This window comes from Maylandia zebra, linkage group LG8 (genome assembly GCF_041146795.1).
Source record: "Maylandia zebra isolate NMK-2024a linkage group LG8, Mzebra_GT3a, whole genome shotgun sequence".
Classification (NCBI taxonomy): domain Eukaryota; kingdom Metazoa; phylum Chordata; class Actinopteri; order Cichliformes; family Cichlidae; genus Maylandia; species Maylandia zebra.
Window position 1 is genome coordinate 18731746 of NC_135174.1, and position 25234 is coordinate 18756979.

Genomic DNA, 25234 nt, shown 5'->3' on the forward strand with positions numbered 1-25234 from the left:
AAATCCTCCATTATTTCTTCCTTAAAAATAAAATAAAAAAAGACAAAAGACCGAGTCGGCCCCCGTATCAAAGTAGATTTATGTTTTTTTATTAAAAAAATAGGTGAATGTGCAGCAACATGAGCAGTCCTGGCGTGACTAGACGAATGAAACAAAAGAGGAAAAAAAGGGGAGAAAACTATTGTTTCAACCACACAAAGCCTTTTCACCGCCCTGTAGTAGAATCATCACGGGTTCTCGGAGAGTCTTTCTTATTTTCCTCCCTTCCCACTCTAAACACAGTATTGGATGCACAGTGTTGTGTCTTCATCCCCCGTTTTGCTCCCCACCCCGTGCACTTTCTCGTTCTTTTTTAAACTGCTCGTAATTATACGTCGAAACTCAAAACCTCCGCCAAAAGTCTCCAGGCCTGGAGAATTATGGGGCCAGGGGTGGCGTCAAATATCTTAACATTCATAAGTCCGCGAGGCAGTAAATAAAGCCAGTGGATTTACGGCCCAGCAGCCCCGATGCAGGGGAGCTGGCCGCCCAGATCCCATTCTCCCTCCCTCAGCCTCTGCATCCACAGACCTGTTGAGGTGTAGATATTAGCCCACAGCACCGGGAGTTAACCCGCCACCTTTTTTTAAAAAGCCTAGTGTTAGCATTGGCAGGAAACAAAAGGTAGTGAGGAAGAAAGGAAGAGAGCAAAGGGAACAGGGGGAAAGGAGATAGAAAACCCAGGGTGAACTAGCCAGGCCACTTCTGCAATTCAACCTGCACCGAGTGATCCAGTAGGCCTTTGTGTGAGGTTTAGGGAGGAGGGAGACGGCAGGGAAAGGAGAGGAGGAGACGAGGGCAGGAAGGCTTTTAAAGCCCGGGCACAGCGTCATGTCAAATTGCTAAATGATACTAAATTGTGAGCCTCCTTGGGCTTAGGTGGTAGGAAAAACAAATTTTCACTGGTTATGACTCCCAGAGGTCAGACAAACTATCGTAATAGCCACATGCAAGAAATCTTTTTTTCCCCTCCTTAAGTCATGCAAACACTAAATAAGTGAAGCAAGTTAAGACGTCCAGGGAGATCAGAATCACCGCCAGCTGATGGGAAACATTTAAACCCATCAGAATTTAGCCTGTAAGACTTCCAATCAATTGTATTCATTTATATAATTTTTAAAGAGGCAAAAGGAAAAACCAGCATCGCAGCATCACCAAAACCGAGTGGAGAAAAAGAAAAGGCGAAGGTAAAAGCAGCGAGAATCAAAGCCTTTCATGCCATGAAGGAGAAAGTCTCATTCTAATGATACTAGCAGTCATATTCAGTGCCTTACATGACATGTTAGGGAGCAAGACAGCTAATCAATGTCCAGGTGAATTATTTATGCCAGCTTTAAGTCTAATAGATTTATATTACAGCGACCGCTGACTTCAAAGCGCTAATGGCTGGACACACAGCGCGCTGCAGACAAGAGGGGGCCGAGGCAGTACAGTAGGAAGACCACCATAAGTCAAAAACCACATCCAGGTGCATCAGTAGGTTAAGCTGTAATAAAGGTTTCCTAATCATCTGCAAACGATCACCTCCTTCTTTTAGATTTTGTAATGACTTTTCCTTAAATAAGGGAAAGCGGCACAGAGAGGAAAACAACAGATAAAAAAATAAATAAATAAATCTGGGAGCATATATTTTAAAAAAAAAATTAAAAATCTTTCCTTTCCTCAATTATGTCCGAGAATAGTATTTCAAGGGCATCATTAAGAGGGCAAAGGTCAATACGGTCTCGCCGCAGCATCCTCCAGCCATACCACACAGTTTACTGCTTTTCTAACTGCTGCATAAGCACAAGGAAACGAGCGCTCCACACACAGTAGTGTGTGACAGCAAACTACAAAACTCTGCCATCGAAACAAGGAAGTGCTTCACTTCAAATCATGCGTGTTGTTGTGAATGTGTGTTTGTGTCAGTGCTGATGAGAATAATGAGTGACTAATTCCACATACCAGCCAGCAGCGTTAAAAAGGCTGGCTGACTAAGAGAGAATGAATGGCAAAATGTTCTCCTATGTGCAAAAGAAGCACGCACGCAAAGAGAGAACCTGTGTAAGCAGCAAAAGAAATATTTCATGTGAAACCATGGGTGATCATGTTGAACTCAAAAGCAGAATTTGTGTCAAACACAAAAGAAGGCATTGTGTGTCAGATGTGCGTTGATTTCCAAGGTGTGCGGAGAACACAAAAAAAAAAAAGAGGTAACAAATATCAGTTTCGTTAGGCAGAGCTGAGGTGGTGGTGGTGGTGGCGGCGGGGGGGTGTTGGAGGGTCACATTTCCTAATGCCTGGTCTTTGCCTTAACCTTGTAAAATGAGATGACAGGTCCTAAAGCGCAGACTTGTAATTGCAACCGTTTAAAATAGGGGGGCAAAGAAAAAGGAAAAAAAAAAAAAAAACACCCATGGTTGAGAAAATTATGCTGCTTAAGGATTGCCATCGCCCAGTGGGACCGGCGAGGTGCTGAGCAAATGAGTAAGTGGGCATAATTACAGCATGGCTGATTGTGTTTAAATAAATAACATGAATTTATTTATAAATATGGGTTTACTGCATGGCACATGTTTGCCATGGATTCCTCGCTGGGAGCAAAGGCAGTGCAGATGCAAAACAACACAGTCTCACACAATTCCTATCAGTAAATCACACCATACATTCAAACATATAGAAATATATATATATATGTCTGTATATGTATATATATATACACACGCATTTGAAAGAATAATTAGAAAAAGTAAAAAATTAAATTAAAAAGAAAAAAATGCACTGCTTGATGTTTCAGGGGGGAAAGCTATCACGCATGCATCTTTTACATAGTGTCTTTACAGGTTTTGACACATGCAAATCACTCTGCAAAAAAAAACCCAACCCAATTTGCATATTGATTTTATTTGTGTGGTTTTACACTGCTTTCCCCTGCTTACAGTGTGTCAGAAAAGCTGCTATATAAAGGCCTGAATGCTCATGCATGGTGTTGCATTTAGAAAAAAGGGCATTTTTGATGAGGCCATGCAAACACAAGCCAACTGCATTATTCAGGAGAGTAAAAACATGCACTTGTAAGCCTGGAGAATACGCAGACCCTTAGTAGTAATAATGATAATAACAACAATAATAATGTCATAATCATTATTAAATTATAACAAGGAGAATAAAATTTTCACAGGGGCTTGTGCATTTGATTTAAAAGTTGCTAAAAATATTGGTAAAAATGCCGTGCACGTAAAGCTGACATATAACAATAACCTACTTATTTCTGTTTTTCCTTTTCTCCTTTTATTTTAACCCACTTGCAGCTCTTTAGCACTGTTAGCATGCTAGCTTCTGACCAGGGCAAACGGGCTGGGAGCCGCGTGCGGGCACGCATGCACGCATGCATGCCATTGTACTGTACACTTCACGGGGAGTTTGCAAAACTTGGCTCTGCATTTTTATCGGCTGCACTTCAGGGTGACAACACTCCGCGTCTGCCTTTGCCTCGGCGCCTAACCCGGGGAGTCAGTGTGTGTGTGTGTGTGTGTGTGTGTGTGACGAGTGTGTGTGCACATACAAGCTGTAAATAAATGAACTTACTGTGCGTGCTGTTGGAGAAAGTGATCCATTGGGAAGGTAGGGGCTTGTGAGATCGGGGATCATTATAAATGGATAGCCCGGGTACGGTGGGCTCTTGAACAGCCCTCCATCTTGCCTTTTCGCAGCTAACATGGCGAGGGGGGGAAGAGGGGGTTGTGGGAGAGAAGAAAACTTTTTTTTATAAAGTGGCCTTGAGAACTTTTTTTTTTTTTTGCAAAAAAATTGCAATTGCATAATAAAAGGCGGAGGCACAGGCACATATAATGTCATGTTGTAGGTAGAAATAAAATAAAAAACAAGAGTGAACAATAAAGCAGAAACTCACCCTCCTCTAAACTTTCCCTTGTTTTGTCTCTGAAAGTTTCAGATCTAGGCGCAGGCCGTCTTTCCGCCTTGAAATGCAATGAAACACAAGGATTGCGTTAAAGTTAGCACAGCGGACGGTGAAGGGCGATAGTTAACTTTCTTTCCAAGTCCACCCGCTGTTACAGTGTTAGTAAATGTAGGCCCCTAAACTTAAAAACAGCGCCGGGGGGACGATCGATCCCCGATTTTTTTTTCTCTAACATGCGAAGAAACAGACTGAACTCACCTCTGAATCCGACGAGCTGTTCTGATTTGTTTCCGACTCGTTTACAAGAGAAGATTTGACATCTGCTAAATCCCTTTCTGCCGAGGAGTTCTCCGAAATTTTCTCTTCCTGCTCCCCTTCGTCTTTGAAGGAAATCATTTCATCGTTTGCGCCCAGATCGTCCCCTCCACCGCCGTTGAGCTGCGGCATTTTTCCCGAGCAAAAATCTTTTCTCTTTTCTTTTTTTTTAAGAGACAAGGGGGCACAAAAAAACCAAAAAAAAAGTTTTTAAAAAAAACCTTGATCTCGGTGATCTAGAAAAGTCCGAGTTTAAGTTTGGGGTCTGTATTGGCGTTTTCCAAAGCTCTGGCGGTTGGTACAAAACTAAAAAAGAAGGGAATCTTGGCAGAAAAAGGAAGCCGGAGAAGGAGCCGAGCCGCTCGGATTGAGTGAGTTGAAGTTGGTCGGAGTGGTTTTCAGTTCAAAGGCGGCGCTGATTGACAGATAGAGAGGGATGGAAATAGAGAGAGTCTGGATTCAGGATTATTGACAGGGAGAAACACACAAGAAACTAATGAGATTCAAACAGGGAGGGACTTGAAGTGACGTTTTCATAAATAGGAGGAAAAAAAAGGAGAGAGAGAGAGGGAGGGAGGGGAGAGATAGTGAGAGATGGAGGCTGGAGGAAGCCGGCGGACGACTGCGGTGAAAAAAGCATGTGAGGAGGAAAAAGGCAGTTTGGGAGCAGGACAGTGATGGTAAAATAGGAGGAAGATAGGAGTTGCTTGCAAATGTGGATTAAACGCACATATGGGCGGTCTCCCAGAGGGGGGAGGAAGAAAAAATGAAAATAAAAAAATGAAAAGAGGGTACTTCCTCAGGCTGTTTGCAACCAGTTTGACTCCTCTGTTCCCGACCAGTCTGCCACACTAGGGCCAAATAAAGTTAAGATCATAGCTGAAATTAAAGTTTTATTTTTTTATCCCCTCCAATCCTATCCTTTCACATTCAGATTCTCTAACCTACTTTTGGATCTGTCCTTAGTTTGCATACTAACTACTAGAGGCCCATCAAGGCAGAATAAAAGCTATTACTCCGACCTTGTTTTCCTACTTTATCTGCTTTGTCAGGTCCTTAGATCTATTTTTCATCATATTAGATAATGTTTCCTCAGATCTATTTTTTGGGATGGAGGGTGTTATTGCATCCTGCTTTCTTGACAGGTGTGATGTCCTTTGGGACTAACCTGAATTCCTCACTGGCAGCACAGACTGACTACATATATTTATTTATTTTTCTCTCTCTCTCTCTTCTCTTTTAGCACCCAGGCTGGACACAAACAACTGATGCAGATTTAGATGCTCCAATTCTGCGTTTTATTTAGCAGAAAATCAACCACAGACAGCTATATGATACTGCAGACTACACATATGCATATATTAGGAAGAAAGTTGAGAGAACTGCTTATAATTTGACGATATACATATTTTTTTTTAGATTTTATAGATTTTATCATCTAAAAGCCATTGCATAAAATTATTATAAAAAATGTTTTTTAAAAAAGAGAAAAATGTTTACCAGTTTTCTCAAAATAAAATTGATTCATTAAGGGTATGCGTTAAATAACAAAAGAAATTATATTATATTATATATTATATATAAATATATAGATATACATATATATATCTATATATATGCATATCGGTAAATGAGTAGGAGGGGGAGGTGAACCTCATCAGGCAGGAAATGCATTTTCTCTTACAGCCAATATTTGATGGAGTAATCACACAAACACACACACACATGCACAAAAAAATTTAAATATAGCTGCAAGAAACAGAGCTGCATCATACATCCAGGTGACACTTACACTCTGTTGCAACATGGCTCCTTTCAGGCAAAAATAAAAGAGTGTGAGATCAAAAAAAAAAAACAAGCCACAGAATTGCTGATTAAAAAAATATTGTTTCATGTCATCACGCTCTAAGACGCATAAAAACAAATATTATGACGCTAATTCCTCTGTATCTGCTCTCAGCAGTGTTGTCAAACAGAACTGATGGGGAATTATGTGCACAGCGTAGCACCACTGTGCTGTGAATCTGCCTGCCTGACTCACCTAGACCAGGCAGCACCATGAAAGCAGACGATTCCGCTCGGTGATCACTGATGTGCCTTATCTGGATGCGGTGAAAGCTGTGATTGTGTTAGCTGGCTGCAGCCCAGCCAGCAGTGTTAGGGGGCGAGGAGGAAAAGGGGAAGGCATTGCCGTCTGTGGTTCTCATCCAGTGTGTCTGTGTTTAGGCAGCCGGTGGAAGAAGAAGAGGCACCCTGCCGCTCGGGGCCCTCCAAACCCGAGCCCACACAGACCAGACCAAAGCAGAGGAGATCCAAGCTGGCCTCTCCCCGGATTGCCTCAGCAGGTACCTGAGAGTTTACTGGGGGCTGGCAGCATGTTATCATGCATGCCGTGGGGACACCTGCCTCTGATGCCGCCCTGGTGATTCTAATCTACAGGACCCTTTAATATCATAATGATAGGCTATGCTGCTGCCGCCGCTGCCTTGAATGATGGAGCGGGAGCACACTCAGTGTCTGTCGCTGTTATTTATTTTGTTACCGGCATCTTCACCTCTGCATCCTTGTGGCTGTCGTTCAGTGCAGACGCAGACTGCCTCATCCTCCTTTGGCTGAGCGCGTGGAGGAAGTCAGAAGCATCACCTGCGCCTGATCACATGATCGCACTCTGACCTTTTTTCTTTTCTTTTTTTTTTTGAACTGGCACTTTTGGAAATGAAACTTGGCCCAGATTTAATCACACTAATGTTCCCTCACACACATTTAATATAATTAAATGTCAAATTAAAAGTATATAATGCATGCTTTGATCATTTTGCTTTTGCTTTACAGGAACAAAACACGACATTGCTTTGAAATATACACGCATGCAGCAATATTTGCAACACACACACAAGAAGCTTTTTACGTAGTAGTCCACATTTTGCTTTTAATTTGCTCCTTTGCTTTCAAATAGTGGCTTGAATAATTAAATGGCCTACCCAGTCCAAACAGTCTTTGGTGAAAAGAGCTTTCATGAAGAGGAGTTACTGTTTACTATAATCTCATAATTCTTCTCAATCCCCACCACCACCCTGCACATATGCTTCATGTTTGTGTAAAGCAAATAGAAGCTGCACAAGTAAAAACTGACATGTGTTTAGGCTGTACTGGTTTATGTACAGCCTGCACAGACAAAAATATCCCATAGGTTTTGTGTTCACATGTACGCGGCTAAATAAAGTTTGTCTACAGCTGTTCCCAGTCTTAAAAACACAACAGGAGGAGGGTTAAAAAGATTCAGAGTCCTCGAATCCTCAGACATCACAGCAAATAGTCGCCTGCTTTCGAGCAACATGCAGCGAACATGCTCTGCGTTGTCAAACGGTTAATTTCCCATCATGCATCTGCGTTGCCACTAAAAGGTCTCTCGTTGCTGATTAACATATTAACGCTGGACATTTTCCTCCTTTTTTTCCTGCACAAAAAAGCAGGCTGTTTTATGGTAACTTATTTATTCCTGCGACGAGGTTTGTTTACTTGTTAATAAGCCAGACTTAACATTTAACTTCATGTGCATTTGCAAATTCCCTCTATTGTTGAGAAAGATGCTGCGGAGCATTTTTTTTGGCATTTGGCTCACATGAATTCTATCACCGGGATAATACTGCAGTTAGCCGTAATTACATCTATACTAATAGTCCTCATTGGGGGTTTTTTTTTCTTTTTAAAGAATGGACAGGATGGAGAAATAGATGTCTGTTTTACCTGATTATGAAAACCATGTCTAATGCTGTATATTATTTTAGGCTAAAAGCCAAATCACACAACAAATATCTAGTTTGCGCTTGCATTTGTGTGCAAATGGTTGAGCCCGCTTTCTTGAACACTCTTCCTCTCATTATGCTCGCCAGATTGAGTGCATGGCTGTTGTCTAAGCATTTCTGTGTCTTTTAATTACTCACTGGATGGATTGGGGGGTTTATATTCTATACATCAAAACGTGGCAAATGATGAGGAAAGAGCCGCTTTCTTGAAAATGAAGTCATTTCATGTGCACAATGTATATACAGTCGATATATACATTTATATATTTATTTTCACTCTTATTGTAAATGTACAAAAGGAGTTTCTCTGCTCCCTTGCCCCTCAGCACTGTAATCATTTGACACAATAGGACAATTTATTTGAGAGAAAAAAAAAAGCTTTGTATACAGGAATTCCATTCATAAATCCTTCAGAAATTAATTTAAGAAGGAAAACGCTCAGAGAGTTATATTGACCAAAGCTTTAAGGGCTGAGGGTTATGTCTTTTTCACAGAGAGGACCTGTTATCAATGTAGAAAGAAGAAATCCAGTGCGTCTGCTCACTGAAGGTCACTGATGTCTGAGGGACGTGTTTTGCAGGAACATATTAGTATAAAAAGCACAATGTTTTGTTTTGTTTTTTAATGCATTCAATTTCTGTCTGTGTTTATAACCCACATTACAAATCTCAGTGATGACAGCACAGAATAAGAATAATAGCATAATGAATTTGCCTGTGACTCTGCACTCATCCAAATCAATATTACCCCCACGAGAGTAATAAAAGAAACAGCTCGGCGAGCGTCTCATTAGGTTAAAAGTTTGTGACTCAATTATCAGAACAGGTCAAACCTGAGGATGTAAAAAAGTTTCATTTTTATTTTTGCCAAGAAAAAAAAATTGGACGAGGAGTTAGCTTGCAAACAGACGTCCAGTCTGTTTGCAAGCTAACAGACTGGACGTGTGTGCTGAATGTAGGCACACTGCTCTTCATATTACTGGAGGAACCGGACTCAAGCAGGAGCTGAGCGTCTCCAGAACTCATCCGCGCAGCCAGCATCATGGGAACTATATTAGGCCAGCTACGTGAGCTGTCTCCTGTCGCCTTCAAAACAAACAGCCGAGCGATTTTCAGAAATGGACGAGATAGCCATTAATCAAGGTCCGAGGCAGGGCCTGAACTCTTTAAACATGGAATCCACCTGTTAGACGAGCTAACTTATGTACTGTGCTGCACACATGCACACGCACATGCACACGCACACACTGTTCACCTGTCCATCAGAGCAGCATCTTGCAGAGAGGAGCAAGCCAAGCCGCTGCTGGCTGGTAAATGTTGCTTAAAGGTCAGTGGTGTTTGAGCCAATCGGTTGGTGGTTAAGTAATATTTTCAGACTGGCTTTAGGTAGCCGAAGAAGATGTTTATAGGCTGATTCAGGTGACTCATGTCATTCATGTGTTTCCTAATGGATCTTCTGTGAATTCAGTTTATATGTAATGCAAAGCAAACATGTAGTAGCCTTTGTCACACAGAAATCACTGACAGCCTGCATAAAGGAATCACAGATGGGTAAAGCCCACTGGCATTCTTCTTAAAACCACGGCCCTCCCTGCAACGATGCACATAAGCACTCAGGCGGCAAAATCCTGATGAATTTGAGGTGTTCACCTTGTCAGCTGGCGAGCTGCTAAAGCAAAAGTCAGACAACAAATTTAACCTGTGACCTTCATGTTTTTCACCACTAAAGAAAAAGTAAAAGAGGACAAATGTGGAGAAAGTATCTCCCTGCTGAGTCCTGCTTTATCCCTCTGAAGAACACCAGGACTCCCTCTTCTTTAATGGTATTGTAAGCAGGACCGTTGACATCTCTGCGCTTTTAATGAGGAGAAACTCTTTCTGATTCTTGGTTAAGAGAGGGAGAGTCTCATAGAAGGTGCTTCCTCAAACAGGAAGCAGAGGGCCTTATTGTAAGAGGAGGAAAAAGAGGGAACTGTGCCTTCTTCATGTTCCTGACAATGGGACGTTAATTAAAATCACAGTAAGGGCAAGTTGACCTTTTTTGGGGGTTATGTAAATGATGGAAACAGGTGCCTTTGTGTGACTGCGTGCGAGTTTTCAGCAAACTTTTGTTGTCTTGTGTATGCATGCTATTTTTAAGATATGCAAGGGACTTATGCTCATTGAAGACAAAGTTTTGGTAGCACATTATCTAAACGTCTTTGCAGTAAACCAACCCACAGAGAGGAATTTGAGATGTTATTTCAAACATAAAGAGCGCCCATTTGAACTTGACATTACTGCTCATTTGCAGAGTTATGAAGAAGCGACGGGTTTTCTTTCAATGCTATAAATTCTTGGAAAAAGCTTGAGTACAGAGAACCCATTGCATCTTTAACGTGCGCCGTTATTAACGAGCGAGACAATGGAGACGTGACCTTGTGTGAAATGAGTCGCCTCTCGGTATAAATCAGAGCCGTGGCGTGTTCATTTGGCTATGTTTTCATTAACAGAGTGGAAGATGAGCCGCTTAATGAGACATCAGTCTGCGTTCTTTGTGCAATACAAGTCAAAAGAAAGCTAAACATCATCCAAGGTTAAGTTGTGAGCAGGTTATAGCTGATGCGAAGGCTCATATCTTGGTGGTCACATATTGCTCTCGGTATCTACACACACAAAACAAGAGAACCGCAAGAATATCATGTAGGTCTGAGCCAAAATCTGTTTGTCGTGTATACAAACCCCTTTTGTTTACTTGAGGTTGCATTCGCTTTGTAAAATATATGCGCTAAAATCCAGTCTTTATTAGACTGTTTAAAACTGTGAGTAATATAAGTAGAGGGTGGGAAGCTTTTGTACAAACCATTACCATTTTAACTAGTCTCTATGTAATTACACTGGACTCCTTTGTGCCCTATCTAACACTGGAACACACATTTTACATCTCATTCCTCCAGATTCTTACCTGAAACTACTTGACATGTTGTTTTTCGTATCTTTATCTGTTAAATAAAACACCTTACTTTACCTCAGTGTGTCCTTTGTTTTATACTTGTGTATATATACATCTGTATTTATTTGACTCCGAGTTCCTGTGTTCCCAGACCCAGTGTATGTGTGCAAATGGCAAATAAAAGATTTGATCTTCTCTTTATCTTGACTTCAGTAATAGTCTAACTTATAAGACTCATTCTTTTAATTTAAATCTTATACACCTAAATAACACTTTAGAGCCTTATATTATGTGTGCCTGTTCCTAAGGACATAAGCCAGACAACTGCATTAAGTATTTAGGTCATTACTAAGTAGCATAATGTCAAACAATTTTTTTAATCCTGTATTAAAAATCACAAGCAATTAAAGTAAAAGCACTCATTATGCAAAGTTTTCAGTGGTTTTCCATATTATAATGTTAATATTTTGACTTAATAAACTGATCATTACCATATATTGTGTTTGTCTCTAGAAATTATTGTTGTCATGTATATTTTGTAAAGTAAACTTTCATAAAATGGCACTAAAGTCTCATTTATCCATCCATTTTTTTAACTGCTTATCCAGCTAGAGTCGTAGGGCAGCTGGATCCTATCCCAGCCGTCGGAGACAGGTTACACCTGAGGAAACCGGAGCGCCTGAGGAAAAACCATGCAGCCACACAGAGAGCCCCCCAGCTGTCCAGCAGGTTCAAATCAAGAAACAGTCTTAATTTGAGGTGGCAGCGCTACCCACTGCACTACCACGCTGTCAAAAAATATCTTAATATAGATTACACATACAGTACTGTACAAAAGTCATGAATCACCCATTAGTTTTTTTTTAATACAATATCTTACATATAAGGAGCCAGACTTTCTCCATAGATCTCCAGGCTTTCTTAAAGTTTTTCAAACTTTTTCTTTGGACATTGGCTGCTTTTCACTCATTTTAGTCCAGTCCTTGTACCTGATCACTTTCAGACAGATGTTATTTTGTTTAGCCATTTAACCTTGACACAATAATTATAATTTATAAAATTTATAATTATAATTTAGATCAGCGGTCCCCAAACCCCAGGCCACGGACCAGTACCGGTTCGTGAGTCACTTGGTACCGGGCCGTGAGAGTTGAGCCACGGGTGTGAAATTTATGGTTTTCAGGGTTTTTATCGTTAACTCGGTTTCCCTGGGTCTTTTCTCGTGTTGTAGTTGTGCGTCTTATTTTGAAAGAAATATTTACGCGCTACCATAGTGACCAGAGAGGGTTAAGGGCCAGAGGGGAGGATGTCACTCTCAGTGTTGTTGGCGCATTTCAGGAGGATGCTGCTAATAAAGTTAGACAATTACACAGTGAATTCGCATTTATTATTATATTTACAAAAAAAAACACAGTTTTTGTCTTGGTTGTATCATTTGATTTTGGATCTTCTGTGAATCGCGACACCTTAAAGGCCGGTCCGTGAAAATATTATCTGACATGTTGTGCAAAATTTGAAGAGAAAAATCGACCAGAGACCTGACATAGGACCTGAGAAATGCACGTTACCCTTCAGTCCATCTACTACTCTCCAAAGCCTCATTAGTAATGGTCTCAGTGGAAGGGTGGCTGTCATAAAGCTTTTCTTGAGGAAGAGAAAAAGGGAGTTATGCCAAATTACACAAGAGGTGGACTGAAAATCAGTGGCAATAGGTCTTATGGAGTGATTAGGTCAAATCATTCTCAATATGTACAAGGTCACTGGAAATCTCCTAAGAGGGCCAGAAAACTGAATGTCTAAAGAAAAGTGTTGGGAATCTTTTCGAATTTGATAGAATTGTGAACACGGATGCTTTTGCTTTGACCTTAAAATCTACCATGTATGTACCATCCTAATAGTGTTTGACTGACACCAGCTTCATTTTTCAGCATGACAATGATCCCAAACACAGTAAAAGCAGCATAGCTGAGTAGAAAAACACACTGTGGAACACTAAGAGTCATGGATTGGCCTCGAACCTTAACATTACTGAAGCCAACATCCAAAGAAGAGCTTCGAATATCCTTAAGAAGTCTGGAGAACTATTTCTGAAGACTGGAGAAAAGAAATTAGAAGAAAGTTTGCCTAAGAGAGTTCAAGCTGTGCTGAAGAATAAAGGTGGTCATACCAATATTGATTTTCAAGCTTGTTAGAATTGTACAAACTGTTTTTCCTTTATATACTGTATTTACACATTTCAGCAAATCCCTGCATGTAGTTCCCATTTTCTTAGTAAAATATAAAGAAATGAGGGGCAGCTCAAGACTTTTCCACAGTACTATGCTTCAAAGTACAGTACTGAGAGTTGAGAGTTAAAGCAGGCACTAATTTGGTTCTAAGTTTTTAACACATTTAAGTAAAATCTAAACCTCTAAAGCCAATTGTAAAGAAAACAAAACACTCACATTCTGCATCTCTTTTCTTTTTAACTTATCATGACCTCACTGCATTAGTCAAACAGGGATGTTTAACGAAATCCCTGATTGTTAAGACCCACTCATAATTCAACAGTTGTTATTTTGCAGATGACAGAAGGTAAAAAAGAAACAAGGGCAACCAAATATACCAAAGTACATATTTAGCTGTGTAATTCCTCTCTTTGTTTAAATGCTCTTTGTTGTCAACATGACACATACTGTACGCTCACAGCTGCTCTTAAAGGTCTGTCGGTCTTTTGTTTTAATGTTTGACTGTGATGGAGGGATGTGAGTGTATGAAGTTTGAGGGCACAGTTGGTTCAAATATTGATTACCTCTCAGGTATTCGTTTTTCCTGAAAATTGATCCCACAATCCTTCATAATCACACAGATAGTTCTGTGGTAGGTACATTAGATACAGTGCCAACACACACATACACAAACACACATCCACAACAATAAGGCCCCAAAGCTTCATGCTTTAGCCTCAACTGGAGTGTTTTGGCTGCAGCCCTCGTGGTCTTCTCGAAGATCCTAATTGAGAAATGAATGCAGAAAAATCAATTGGCCTCAAGTTTTATGTCCAATAGACTCCTGAAGGCTTCAAGCAAGCAGCAATCAATGCTTTCCACATGGGTGGCTCCAAAGCCCCCTCACTCTTTTGTTTATGTGTTCATAGCTGGAGGATTTCGATATATGAATTTAAATGAAATAAACATTAATGAATTTTCCACCTTTCACAATCCCCTGTGATCTACAATGTATATTCCAGGGCATGAAATCATGCCTTTGGTTTTCATTTAAGTATGACTTAACGTGAAAAAAAAGCTTACTAGAATTGGGATATATTTTGTAGAAATTGTGCCCTTACCGGCAACACTTTTGAGCCGGCCTTATTTACACTTCAAAATGAGGATCTTTTAACATTCTGTGATCATCTGCAGCATTCTTGGTGGATGAATCAGTGTGTTTTGTGCATCCCGTTTGCCTAGAGGACATCAGCTTATTTAGGGCCATTTGAAAGCTCTGCACATCATCATCAGGTCAATGAAAAAGCAACCTTGAATTCCCTTTGACACAACTGTCTTTTTCCAGTTTTCAAACCAGCCTGAGCGTGCATCACCTTGTTGCGACTTAAGGCAAAATGGAGGAATACAGGAATAAGAGAAAAATGTGAGTGAAAATAATTTTACTTTAAAAAGAAAATAAGATTTTTTTTTCTGCTGGTCTTTCTACCATTTATGGTCATAATCCCAACCAGAAGAAAATGGACATCTGTTCGTTGTTGCTTTGCCACGTTCCTCTTTGTGCTCGTTAACCACCTTCCAAATTCATCATAAGCCCAGAGATCAGATCACAGTAATATTTGATCAATATTAATAAGGATAGCCAAACTCCTCCAGTAATTACCACAGTCTCTGGGCTTTGATTTCGACCATTACTAACGCCTCTGCATCTTTAGATTAAAAAAAAGCGACCCCCTTTTATTTCATAACATTAAATCCCGACATGCATCTTCTAAAAGCTCTAATAAGACAAAGATAAGATTTGCATCCCCATACAAGTGTCTTTTTCAATTGATTATGAAGCCGCCATTGATGTGCGAGAAATTGATGTTTTCCTCTGTTCTTAAGGGCGGCTAATAGAAGGGGCGGGCTTCGAGGAGGAGACTTTGCTACTTTGATCTTCAATCAGTAAAAAATCCCACTTCTTTGTCAGACTATATTTGGTAAATAACAGTGACAATCTGCAGGGCCTAGGGAAGGAGAGAAGGAGAGAAGGAGAGGAAAGAGAGATGTGTCGAAGCGATAAAGATGGGTTGTTTGAGAGAGAGGACAGTGGCAGAAAAGAGGGGAAAAGGAGGGAAATATCTTTCTTAATATATTTAGGACATTAAAAAGCGAGATAAGCCTTTAATATTCCCCACCTCAAATGGCTTAAGACGGCAAATATTTCTTACCTTGTTTATTTTGGGCGTAAGCAAATTTTGCACAACTGCCTCCATGCTTGTTTGACTGACGTTACAATATGACACACACAGCAGGCTTCTAATTAGGCCCCATGAAAAACAACAGGTGGATGTGAGAAAAGTAATAAATCACTCAGCCAATATGGCTGCCAACAGGCCCGTTGCCTTCACTGGTTTTTTGTTTTTTTTAATGTGTCTGCAAAGAGAATCGTTGGCGGACATGCACTCTGAACAGATGCACAAGATGTTATGTGTATCCCACGCATATTTGTGCAGAGCATCATTTTCTGTCTGGAACTTTTTAATAAAATTCTCATAGACGCTGCTCATGTCTATACTGCACCTTTGGCACGAGGCTTGGCTCATGTTATATGCTATGGGATATATCATCATGGGTAGATAATGAGAATTATGCCTTCTATAAGCCTTTCCATACAACATGAAAGCATTCAGACAAAAACATAAGAAAACACGAGTGTGCTGATAACATTTAAAACTGGGATGTTAAAGTCTTTTTATAATGCAGGCCACATACAACGCACTTTGATTTTATCCGGACCAGTGAAATTCCAATTTCTGTCAGTGTAACAAGGTTTAGCTACACATTTAATCAGTGAGATGCCTTAATATAAGAAAAAGAAGAGCAATTTCATCAGTATGTTGAGTATTTTCTACATGACAAGAAAATGCAAATGCAAAATCCAAAGCCATCCAATGGGGCGTATTAGAGTCTTTGGCTGGCCAATTCTGGCCCCAAGGCTTTATGTTTGACAATCCTGAGTTAAATTATGAAAAAGAACATTTATCTTTTAGAAATATTAGGAGCTTGAAATTTGTGAAATGCTTCAATGCTCATCCAAGAGGCTTCTTCAGATCCAAAACAAAAGATCCCAGGTATTTAACCCCCAGTAGGGGTTGGAGAGTCCAAGGTGTCGCCACTTTTTGTTTTAGAACTGAAGAAGCCTCCTGGATCAGGGTTGAAGCATCTTCACAAACGTAAAGAAGTCCAGTTGTCTTCTTTTTTCAGGCTCCTAAGACCAACACAACCTGGATGCCTGAGAACCTACACAGACATCAAGAAATGGCTGCGTTGTGGTACAGTGGTTAGCACTTTGGTTTCTCAAGTCCAAAGATATCAGTTAAATGGTGATTTAAAACTACCTATAGGTGTAAATGTGAGCACATCAGACTGTCTGTCTCAACTACGTTAGCCAGTATTACTAAATCATGCTCGCTTAATTTTGAGAAGCCAAAAATCACTAATTAAGATCAAAATTGGTGTACCCTTCCTCCAGCGTCACGGCCTACAACAGCAGTAATGGGGTCCCATAAACTAAGTCATGTAAATGCAAATGTTCAAATTGAAATCATCAAACAAGGCATTTGTGAAAATGTGATAATGTTCCAGTTGGGAATCTAGCAGCTAAACAGTTGACAGCATTATACTTATGCGCCTGATAGCCGTTACAGCACAGTACTGTAGTTTGACAGAGTTCTTACAGTTCATCTGGCTCTTTCTAAAGCTAACAAAAGCTTCTTTTACGGTATTTTATGGTTTTTGTAATGACTTTTTGTGTGCTCTTGGTGGGACTTCAGCACCAAGCAAACAAGCAAAAAAAAACACATATACTTTGTCGCTTGGTATTTTACGACCAGGCCAACTCTTTATCATCCACTCAAAAGTGCTCAGTTTTTAACTTTCTACAGCTGTGTAACTCCAAAGGTGTGATTTTCTTACCAACGAGTTAAAGAAACATTGGATTTGCAACACTGTGTGTCTCCAATTAACACAACAGCTGTTACATAAACCTAAAGTCAAATTAAGCTTTAAGCATTTTGTTGTTTAGTCGCTTCTGAAAGAGACCCAGGCAGGTAAAGTGTACACGTGGGCTGAAGGCAGGTTAAAAACACCCGCGAGGGTCTCTAAAAGGGACTAGTTTGAGGGTTGTAAAACTCAGGTACACAAGCAACGCAAGAATCAGAAAGAAGAGCGAAAACAGTTTCGTTTAAAGGGACACGAGACGGGAAGGCGGGAGATGCGATGGTGAGCCGCGTAGACGGAAAAGTCGGAGCTGAAGCCCGACACGGAGGGAGCTCGGTGGGAGGTTGTGGAGAGGCTGGGGGCAGGCTCCAGGCAGAGGAGAGGGCAGGGAAGGATTCACGGCCCAGGATCAACAACAGCACACTCAATAACCCCCCCCCCCACACACACACACACACACACACACACACACACACCCTACACCCATGGGCACCAGGGAGAAAATATGCCTTCAACAAATGCAAGAACTCATTTACAAATTTTTACAAACCTTTAAGGAACAAAAAAAAAGGTGATTCAATGCTGTTCAATATCAACCCTGTAACAACCAAACAGCGGGCTGGGGATAAACCTGAAACAGAGGGCACATGCACCAGACATTGTTTGATTTTTTTTATTTTTTTTTGGGGGGGGGGGGGTTGTTTTTAAGAAAACTGCTTTTTCACATTTTCGGATGTTAGATTTTTTGAAGACAATGCGAACAATTAACCAGAGGAAAGTATGAAAAATGCCCCCTATCTTATATAAATAACACAGCCTCGTTCTTCTCCTGCTGAGAAGACCAGAGTATTAAAATAATACGCAGTTAAAAAGAGGTTGCACTTGCCTCATCCAGGGACTGTATATTTGCTTCAGACAACATAATAGCGAAATTAATGAAAAAAGTAGTTTGCCTCATTTTCTTAATTACTCCAAATCTACCATGATTTTAAAGTTAAAAGACTTCGTAAACATCATAAGAACACTTAGATTTGCAGATCGCCAACATTTAGTGCAAAAAACGTGGTTTCAAAAGACAAAAGATGCAATTAATATTCTAGTTTGTAATGACCTTGTATCATAATGCATTCATTAAAATAATTTTCCATTGTTTTTATAGTAGCTGCTCCGTGGTTGCTTGTATGATTTCCAAAAAACAAGACCGCATGACCTCAGCACAGTCTAATTGTGGTCTAATATTGATTTTTTAATTTCTAAGAGATTCATGAATATGGATTGGTGAAAGAAAAGGCAAAAACATTGATAGCGTCTTAAGATACACTGCTTGGTGATTTCTAGCTCCCTTCCTTTCCTTAAAATGAGAGGATGGAAGGCTGGGAATGCGGTGAGGCTCTGCTGCAGCCGAAAAGCTCCGGTGAGGACTGAGGGCTTCGTGTAGTGGTTACCGGCTCACTGAAGCCTCTGACCCAGCGACCACCAACCTCTCAAAAGTAACTCAAGCCAAAAGTGAACATAAGAGGCTCTTTCTTCCAGCCCTGTTAGAGCCCGCATCCATAAAAAGCTCTGCTGGTTCCCTCGGTCTAAAGATGGCTGATTCTTCCAAACATCTCTGGCCAAAACTATTAAAACTATTAAAACTCTTCAGAGAATGCCACACAAGCAGCCCCTGTCCTAATACTAATGAGGTCTTATACTACGAGAAAGAATTCACTTTAAGAGCTTTTTGGTTTGTTTGCACCTTGAAAAGCATTCATTTAGCTTCTGTTATTCCGGAGTTCCTTAAATTCAAACAGGAGCGTAAGACAAAGAGGATTTAGGAGAAAACTTTGTCGTCTTTCTCAGGGAATGAAAATTTCAGAAGGGCTGTTGCTCTCCGATCCCTGCACGTCCATTAGTGGCCCCGTACCCCACCACGACGGGAGAGAAAAACCTGTGTCAAAAAGTCTGTTTTGTAACGGAGCCTCATCAGCATATTTGAATAATACATAGTGCTTATAAGCATATTAAATGGAATGCGGCCACGCGTCATTTGAAGGCAGAGATTAGACCTTCCCAGTTAATTATAAAGATGTCAAATGTCAGCGGGTGAACCCACGCCCTGAGGTCGCCCCCTTTAGTTTGGTGATTATATGCACAAACTATAGATAAAGTGTCATCATACAGGCTATTAAGGTGCTGAGGCTTAAAGAGAGGCTTCCCCTCGCCTTTATTACTATGCAGAATCTGTCGGGGAGAAAAACGAGACCACGCACTCTTAATGGTTTCTCAAACACTTACTACTCTCGCCTTATATTTCTCTCACATACTTTGAAACAAAGATTAATAGGGAAGCTCAACTGATGTTAACTTGCCAAATTAGCTGGCTTAGACCTTTAAGTTTCCAAAATGGGTTGCAATAGTGCGCCCTTGGCCGAGATGGAGTGCGCGCATAAGTGTGCGAGAGCTTGTTTGGGTCATTACTGCACCATTAAGACCCAATCAGCTCACCAGGGCAGCCTTGTGGAAAGCAATACGGGGCCCGAGACAGCACCTTGGGTTCACCTTGACAGGACCGCCAGTCAAACGAGGCAGCCCTCTCTGTGTTCCTGTCAATCTGATTCCCCCTCTGAAGTTCATTTAAAGGGAGGAGCAGCGGCTCACTAGCTCCTAACAGGTAAGAAGGGCCCATATTATCAGCCCTCAGAGAGAGCAGGGCAGAAGTCTGATGTGCTCTTTCAACTGTACTAAACTGTCTGTACAGTAGCTCAGCTCACTGACTGACTAGACACACACACTCACACACACAAACACACACAGCAGCAACTCTGTGGGCTGATTGGAAAACAGAGAGAAAGAGAAAGAGCAGAAAGTGAAGGAGAATAATCTGAAAGATGAGAGGTGCTGATTTGGAAGGAAATGGAGATGTAAAGAAAGAAAAAGATTAAGGGTACAGGAATAAGGATGAGATTAAATCTAGGAGGAGAGTCAGGCTGGTGTAAGACAGAAAGGAGAGAGAGGGGTGAGCAGGAGGGGGGAGTCGGGTGCGAAAACAAGAGAGAGAATGGTATATTTTCAATGGAAGATATATTGCAATCCACTTTTCTGATTTTAGGAGTACACTGGGGGGAGAGGGGGGAGGGGTATAGGTGTTTGTTTTGGTTTGGGGGAGCTGACACAACATCCACTATTTCCACCGTCAGGCATTCCCCATCACACAAAAACACTCACACACACACACACACCCAACGTGAGGCCCCAGCCCAGCCCTTCCAGCGTCCTCAATATTTCATGGGATGAGCCCATGCTGACTAACTCAAGGCCATGCAAGCAAGGCTCCCTAACCAACCAAAGCACTCACAATCTGCTGAGGTTCCCGGTTGCCAATATCCACGATCGTGGAAACAATAACATTTAGCTCCAGTTCCCAGGAATCGGTTGAAGGAGACAAAGAAGAACACGGTGCATCTGTGATGACTGCCATAAATGTAAATGTTATCATTTTTGAGCGTGTCTTCAAAAGGAAAGAAGTGAAGGAAAATGTGTTAACCGGTATCACGATGCATTTTTGAGTTGGAATACAATAAGTAGCCACATGTTTAAAAGCATCCTAAGACTCTTCAAGGGGTAAAAGTTCCCGAATTCAAACTTGTTTTTGAATGATTGCTTTAAGTTACCTCATACAGGATTCTTCAACTTTTGGGGGAAGTTTTGTTGCCTCCTTTCTGACCTCTTGGTGCTCTTCTATAATCCCAGCAGACAGATTTCTGTCCAGAAACAGAGTGCAAGTAGATTATTTGACACATTCAAACAAAAGGCTCCTACATTTTTCACATTCTGTGTGAGCTGCCGGATACAGGACGGCAGTACCATTGGAGCAACTGGAGACTGTCCTAACTGGGACTCAACAAATGGCAGATATTTCGTTCTCGCTTAAAGGATATACCAGACGATAGTCTGTTTTATGTTACTGTCAAGCAAATGTTACTTTCAGCCACTGGCAAGGGTTAAAGTGGGACTTGGCAGGTGGAGCGTGGGGTGAAGAAATGCTTAGAAGTAAGACGCAAAATAATTCGTTTTTTGAGTTCCAGTATATTTTTCTACCAGCTGTGATTGGCTGGTCTGTGCTGCTACTCTCACATTGAATTCAGCAAGATATAAGCAACGTTACATCAGCCCCATGGCCGGACACTATAAAGTTGGTATAAGAAGTGGAATTCAGTGAGTGACTCGAACAGTATAAACTGATGTCAGCAACATTTGATACAACCTAACATGAAGTCCAGAGCAAGTTCTGTACAATTACTGTAAACCTCACCGCAATACAGCAAACAGGTTGTTTGCTAGCCTATTACCAAAATGCATCGCTGAACAAAACAGGAAATCATTCCTGCTTGTGGTAATTCCTCCATCAAATGCACAATATGCACTGTAATAGCTGCACACCCATAATATTTGCACATCCTTGCACTTCAATTTCAACCATTAGTTTTATATACTGGGATACTTATAATTGAGCTATTTGTATATATTAGTGCTATTTTGTTATATTTTGTAACTTTGTAATATGTTTAATTTAGTTTAGTGAGTTACTTTTTTATTGTCTTGGAGCAATTGTGACCACATCATTTTCTCAAGGATTCTGATTCTGATCAAACTAATTTCAGCTGCCAAAGCAAACAAACTTTAAGCGTTTTAAAAAAGGATTCAACACCTTTACAATTGTTATGAATGCTTATCTACTGAGACCAAACCCGTTTTTCTACTAGCTGTAAATATTCTCAGTCCTGCTGTAAAGTGAGCATTTTAGCATGGGAGTCTATGGAGAGTAACTCACTTGTGTAGCAAGCCTCAAGTGGCAATTTGAGGAACTACAGTTTTCAACACTTGACATTGACATCATTTTGCAGTGCTAACCACACTTGTGAAATCCTGGAAAAATTAATCCATATGGTATGGTGGAACGAGCTACAATATCAGGCTTCACAGAGATCACATGTTACTAGGATCAAATGATGTTTTCGTGGGATTCCTGGACAATAAGAAACATGTTCTTTAACAGTTATTTGAAGAATGCCTAAAAAGGTTTTTTAGACTACGCATAACACGTATAGATTTACTGATGACTGCTGAACCTCAGCTGGATGTCCAGTATGTGAAGGTGTCAGTTAATCCCCACAGTGAGATACCAAAAGACTTGAAATAAAGATCTCTGAGGGTGTTTGTAGATTTCTTTTTAAACAAACAAACAAACAAAAGTGAATCTGTATATAGTTTTTGCCGTGATAGTTGTTTTTGAGTCTGTTCAGAATGAATATCGAACCATCAAACGCTCCAATTTTCGCCACTCTGCCTTGTTTTGTCTGGATTTTCTTCAATCCGAGTGTCATCGGAGAGTAAACTATGTGTACGCTTTCACTCCTTTGTATTTTTTCCCTCCGCCTCCCTTTTCTCTCTCGCCGGATGTGTGCGAGAGAGCCAATGTGCGCCTCTGTGTGTGTGTTTGCAAACGAACGTGTGCAGGCTTTGTTTTTCTTTTGAACATCCCTTTGATGTTGCTGTTTATTTATTTATTTCTCTGCCTGCAAAGGCCTTTTCTCGGCGGTTAGGGCTACAGCGGATTGGGCGCGCGTTGCTCTGAGTGCCATCCATCAGCGAGGAGCGTCTCTGACGGATGAACCAGTGACCTCAGCTCCCTATAGCACATCAGCTTGGAGCCGAAGCTACGCTGGGAGATTTTTGTTTTTAAGGAGACGCAGTGTAACCAGGAGGGCCTCTGCTTCATCACCACCCTGTCTCTATCGGTGTGCATCACATGTAAAACAACTATTTCATCTCTGGCCATGAAACGTTGTATTACTTTGGTTTCTCAGTGATAATGGACCACCCTTCTGTACCCTTTACAGCTGATTTGATACCTTCTGTCCTCTCTGTTCACAAAGAATGAGAAACACCAAACTTTACAACTTAAATTATCACTGGAAAAACTCAAGCAGTCATGTTTCAAAAAGATTGAATTCTTTGATCAATAAGTCAAAGGAAGAAGTCTGTGTACATAAAAATGCAAAGGCAGAAGCATGTCTAAGAGGATTTTTTTTGTAAGAAACATCCAGTCCAATCAAAACTACATACACTGTTAACATAAGATTTAGAACCTGTAAAAAACAATTAATGTCCAGGTTTTAGACTCATTGTACGTGAATTTGGCAGTTATGTGGGTTTTGCTCGTAAGCATTACAATGAAATATCTCGATCTCTAGCTCCATCTGCATTTCAAATTCACCCACAAGCTGTACTGATGACCATTTCACAATCCACATTAGCGACAACAGACCTTTCTTTGCCAATTATCATTATTCCACTGATAATTGCTCACTCTGAAATTTGCTGAATCTGTCCATGGTGCTGAACCAGCCTTACCAGTACTTAACACATGGTCTCTAATCAAAGCCAGTTGCATGATTTTGTGTGCATTGTGACAAAAACTAGCTGCATGTCCCTATGTAACTGAACTTTACAAGACCACTTTGTAAACGTTTTATTTTAGGCTAAAGGCTAAACTCCATAATAACCTGACTAGACAACCTTGTATGTGCATCACATGTATACAAAAACTATGCAAAGACTGCAAGTTCATAGATTTCACAAAAACAAAAACCGTGCATTACAGATATACACTGACCTTTTCCTCTTTCTATGTTGATTTCTTGCTCTTTGAAACAAATTCTTCAGACCATGGCCTGCAGGTTCATGTTCAGCTTGTCTTTGTCCATATCTCTGGTATTCTTGGATGGTGTCTCCTCTGGTGAGTAGCCCTCACCCTTCAGCCTGTATGTCATAACCTGTGGAGTTATATTTCTGACAGACACCTACCCAGACATCCCGACAGCTAAAATAAAACTGAGCTCCCCTTTTCTCTCTGCTTACTCAGTCAACTAGCATGAATCTATTGTTATTGCAGGACACTAATATTCCTGACCTCTATAGTGCCTTTCAGTTTATCAAATCGCTTCCTTTATATTTATTACTTATTACTAACTCATTTATTTACCTTTATAACATCATTTTGTATATATAAAAAGAAAAACCTGAAGACCCTGATTATTTCAACACCACTATGACACGATTTGAAATAAGCAGAAGATAATAGGAATGTATTGCTAATTATTACCAATTCTATCGTTGTTCCATTATATTTAGCTAAGTATTGCTAGCTAACTATTTCACGTTAAGCTAGGCTACTTTTGCTATATAATCTGCAGCTGATGTTGCTATTTTAACTTATTGTTTGTTATGTATATCTACTAATTTGTTAAGCCGTCTTACACCTAGGTAATAATTTCAACTGTCTATCGATGTTTTATGGAAGTTACAAACAGTATTGACCACCAATTATATCGGCTAACAATTGCAAATGTTAGTTAAATATATGTTTAGCAAGCTAATCCGAGCATTTATTCACTTTTTAAAACATTTTAATTACCTATGCGCTGCTATTTTCAGTTTTTCTTTTTACTCACTTTTAGTTAATAACCCCTGAAATTTAGGCCTAGATCTATACTCAATAGTAAAATACACTCACTGGCCACTTTGTGAAGTGATCTTGCTAGCACTGACTTGACCTCCTCTTGCCTTCAGAACTGCTTTAATTCTTTGTGGCATACATTCATCCTCAGAGATTTTGGTCCATTTTCACATGATCCCATCACACAGCTGCTCCAGATTTATCATCTATGATGTGAATCCCTTTTCCATCCCTAAGGTCCTCTTTTGGGTTGAGCTCATGTGACTGTGGAGGCTATAGAGTGAGTTCATGCTCAAGAAGTCAGGTGACATTATCTGAATTTTGTGGCATGGTGTGTGACCCTCCCACCAGGAGTATAGGCGGATCCGCTGTGGTCATAACTTTAAGGGACAATATCAGGTAGTCTGTGGTGTTTAAATGATGCTCAGCTGGCACAAAGGGGCCCAAAGTGCACCATGAAAACATCCCCCACCACTGAAACAGGCAGGATGGATTCATGCTTTCATGTTGTTTATGCTAGATTCTCACCCTATCATCTTAATGTTGCAGATGA

General features: G+C 40.6%; 1 protein-coding gene across 25 annotated transcripts in view; it reads right to left on the bottom strand.

Moving 5' to 3' along the window:
* tcf7l2 (transcription factor 7 like 2) overlaps positions 1 to 24926 on the bottom strand; it is a 107612-nt gene extending 82686 nt beyond the window's left edge. For 5 of the 25 annotated variants that reach the window (XM_076887541.1, XM_076887538.1, XM_004561312.5 and 2 more), the window contains exons 1-3: positions 4199 to 4906; positions 3932 to 3998; positions 3607 to 3731 (exon numbers count right to left, since the gene is read on the bottom strand). In XM_076887541.1, coding sequence (XP_076743656.1) covers positions 3607 to 3731; positions 3932 to 3998; positions 4199 to 4387 — 381 coding nt within the window. In that variant the 5' untranslated portion in view covers positions 4388 to 4906. Of the gene's footprint in view, positions 1 to 3606; positions 3732 to 3931; positions 3999 to 4198; positions 4909 to 20833; positions 20924 to 23838; positions 23988 to 24738 lie in introns of those variants that run through there. The other 20 variants (XM_076887542.1, XM_076887543.1, XM_076887546.1 and 17 more) reach the window with 8 other exon arrangements.
* Positions 24927 to 25234: the final 308 nt, after the last annotated feature.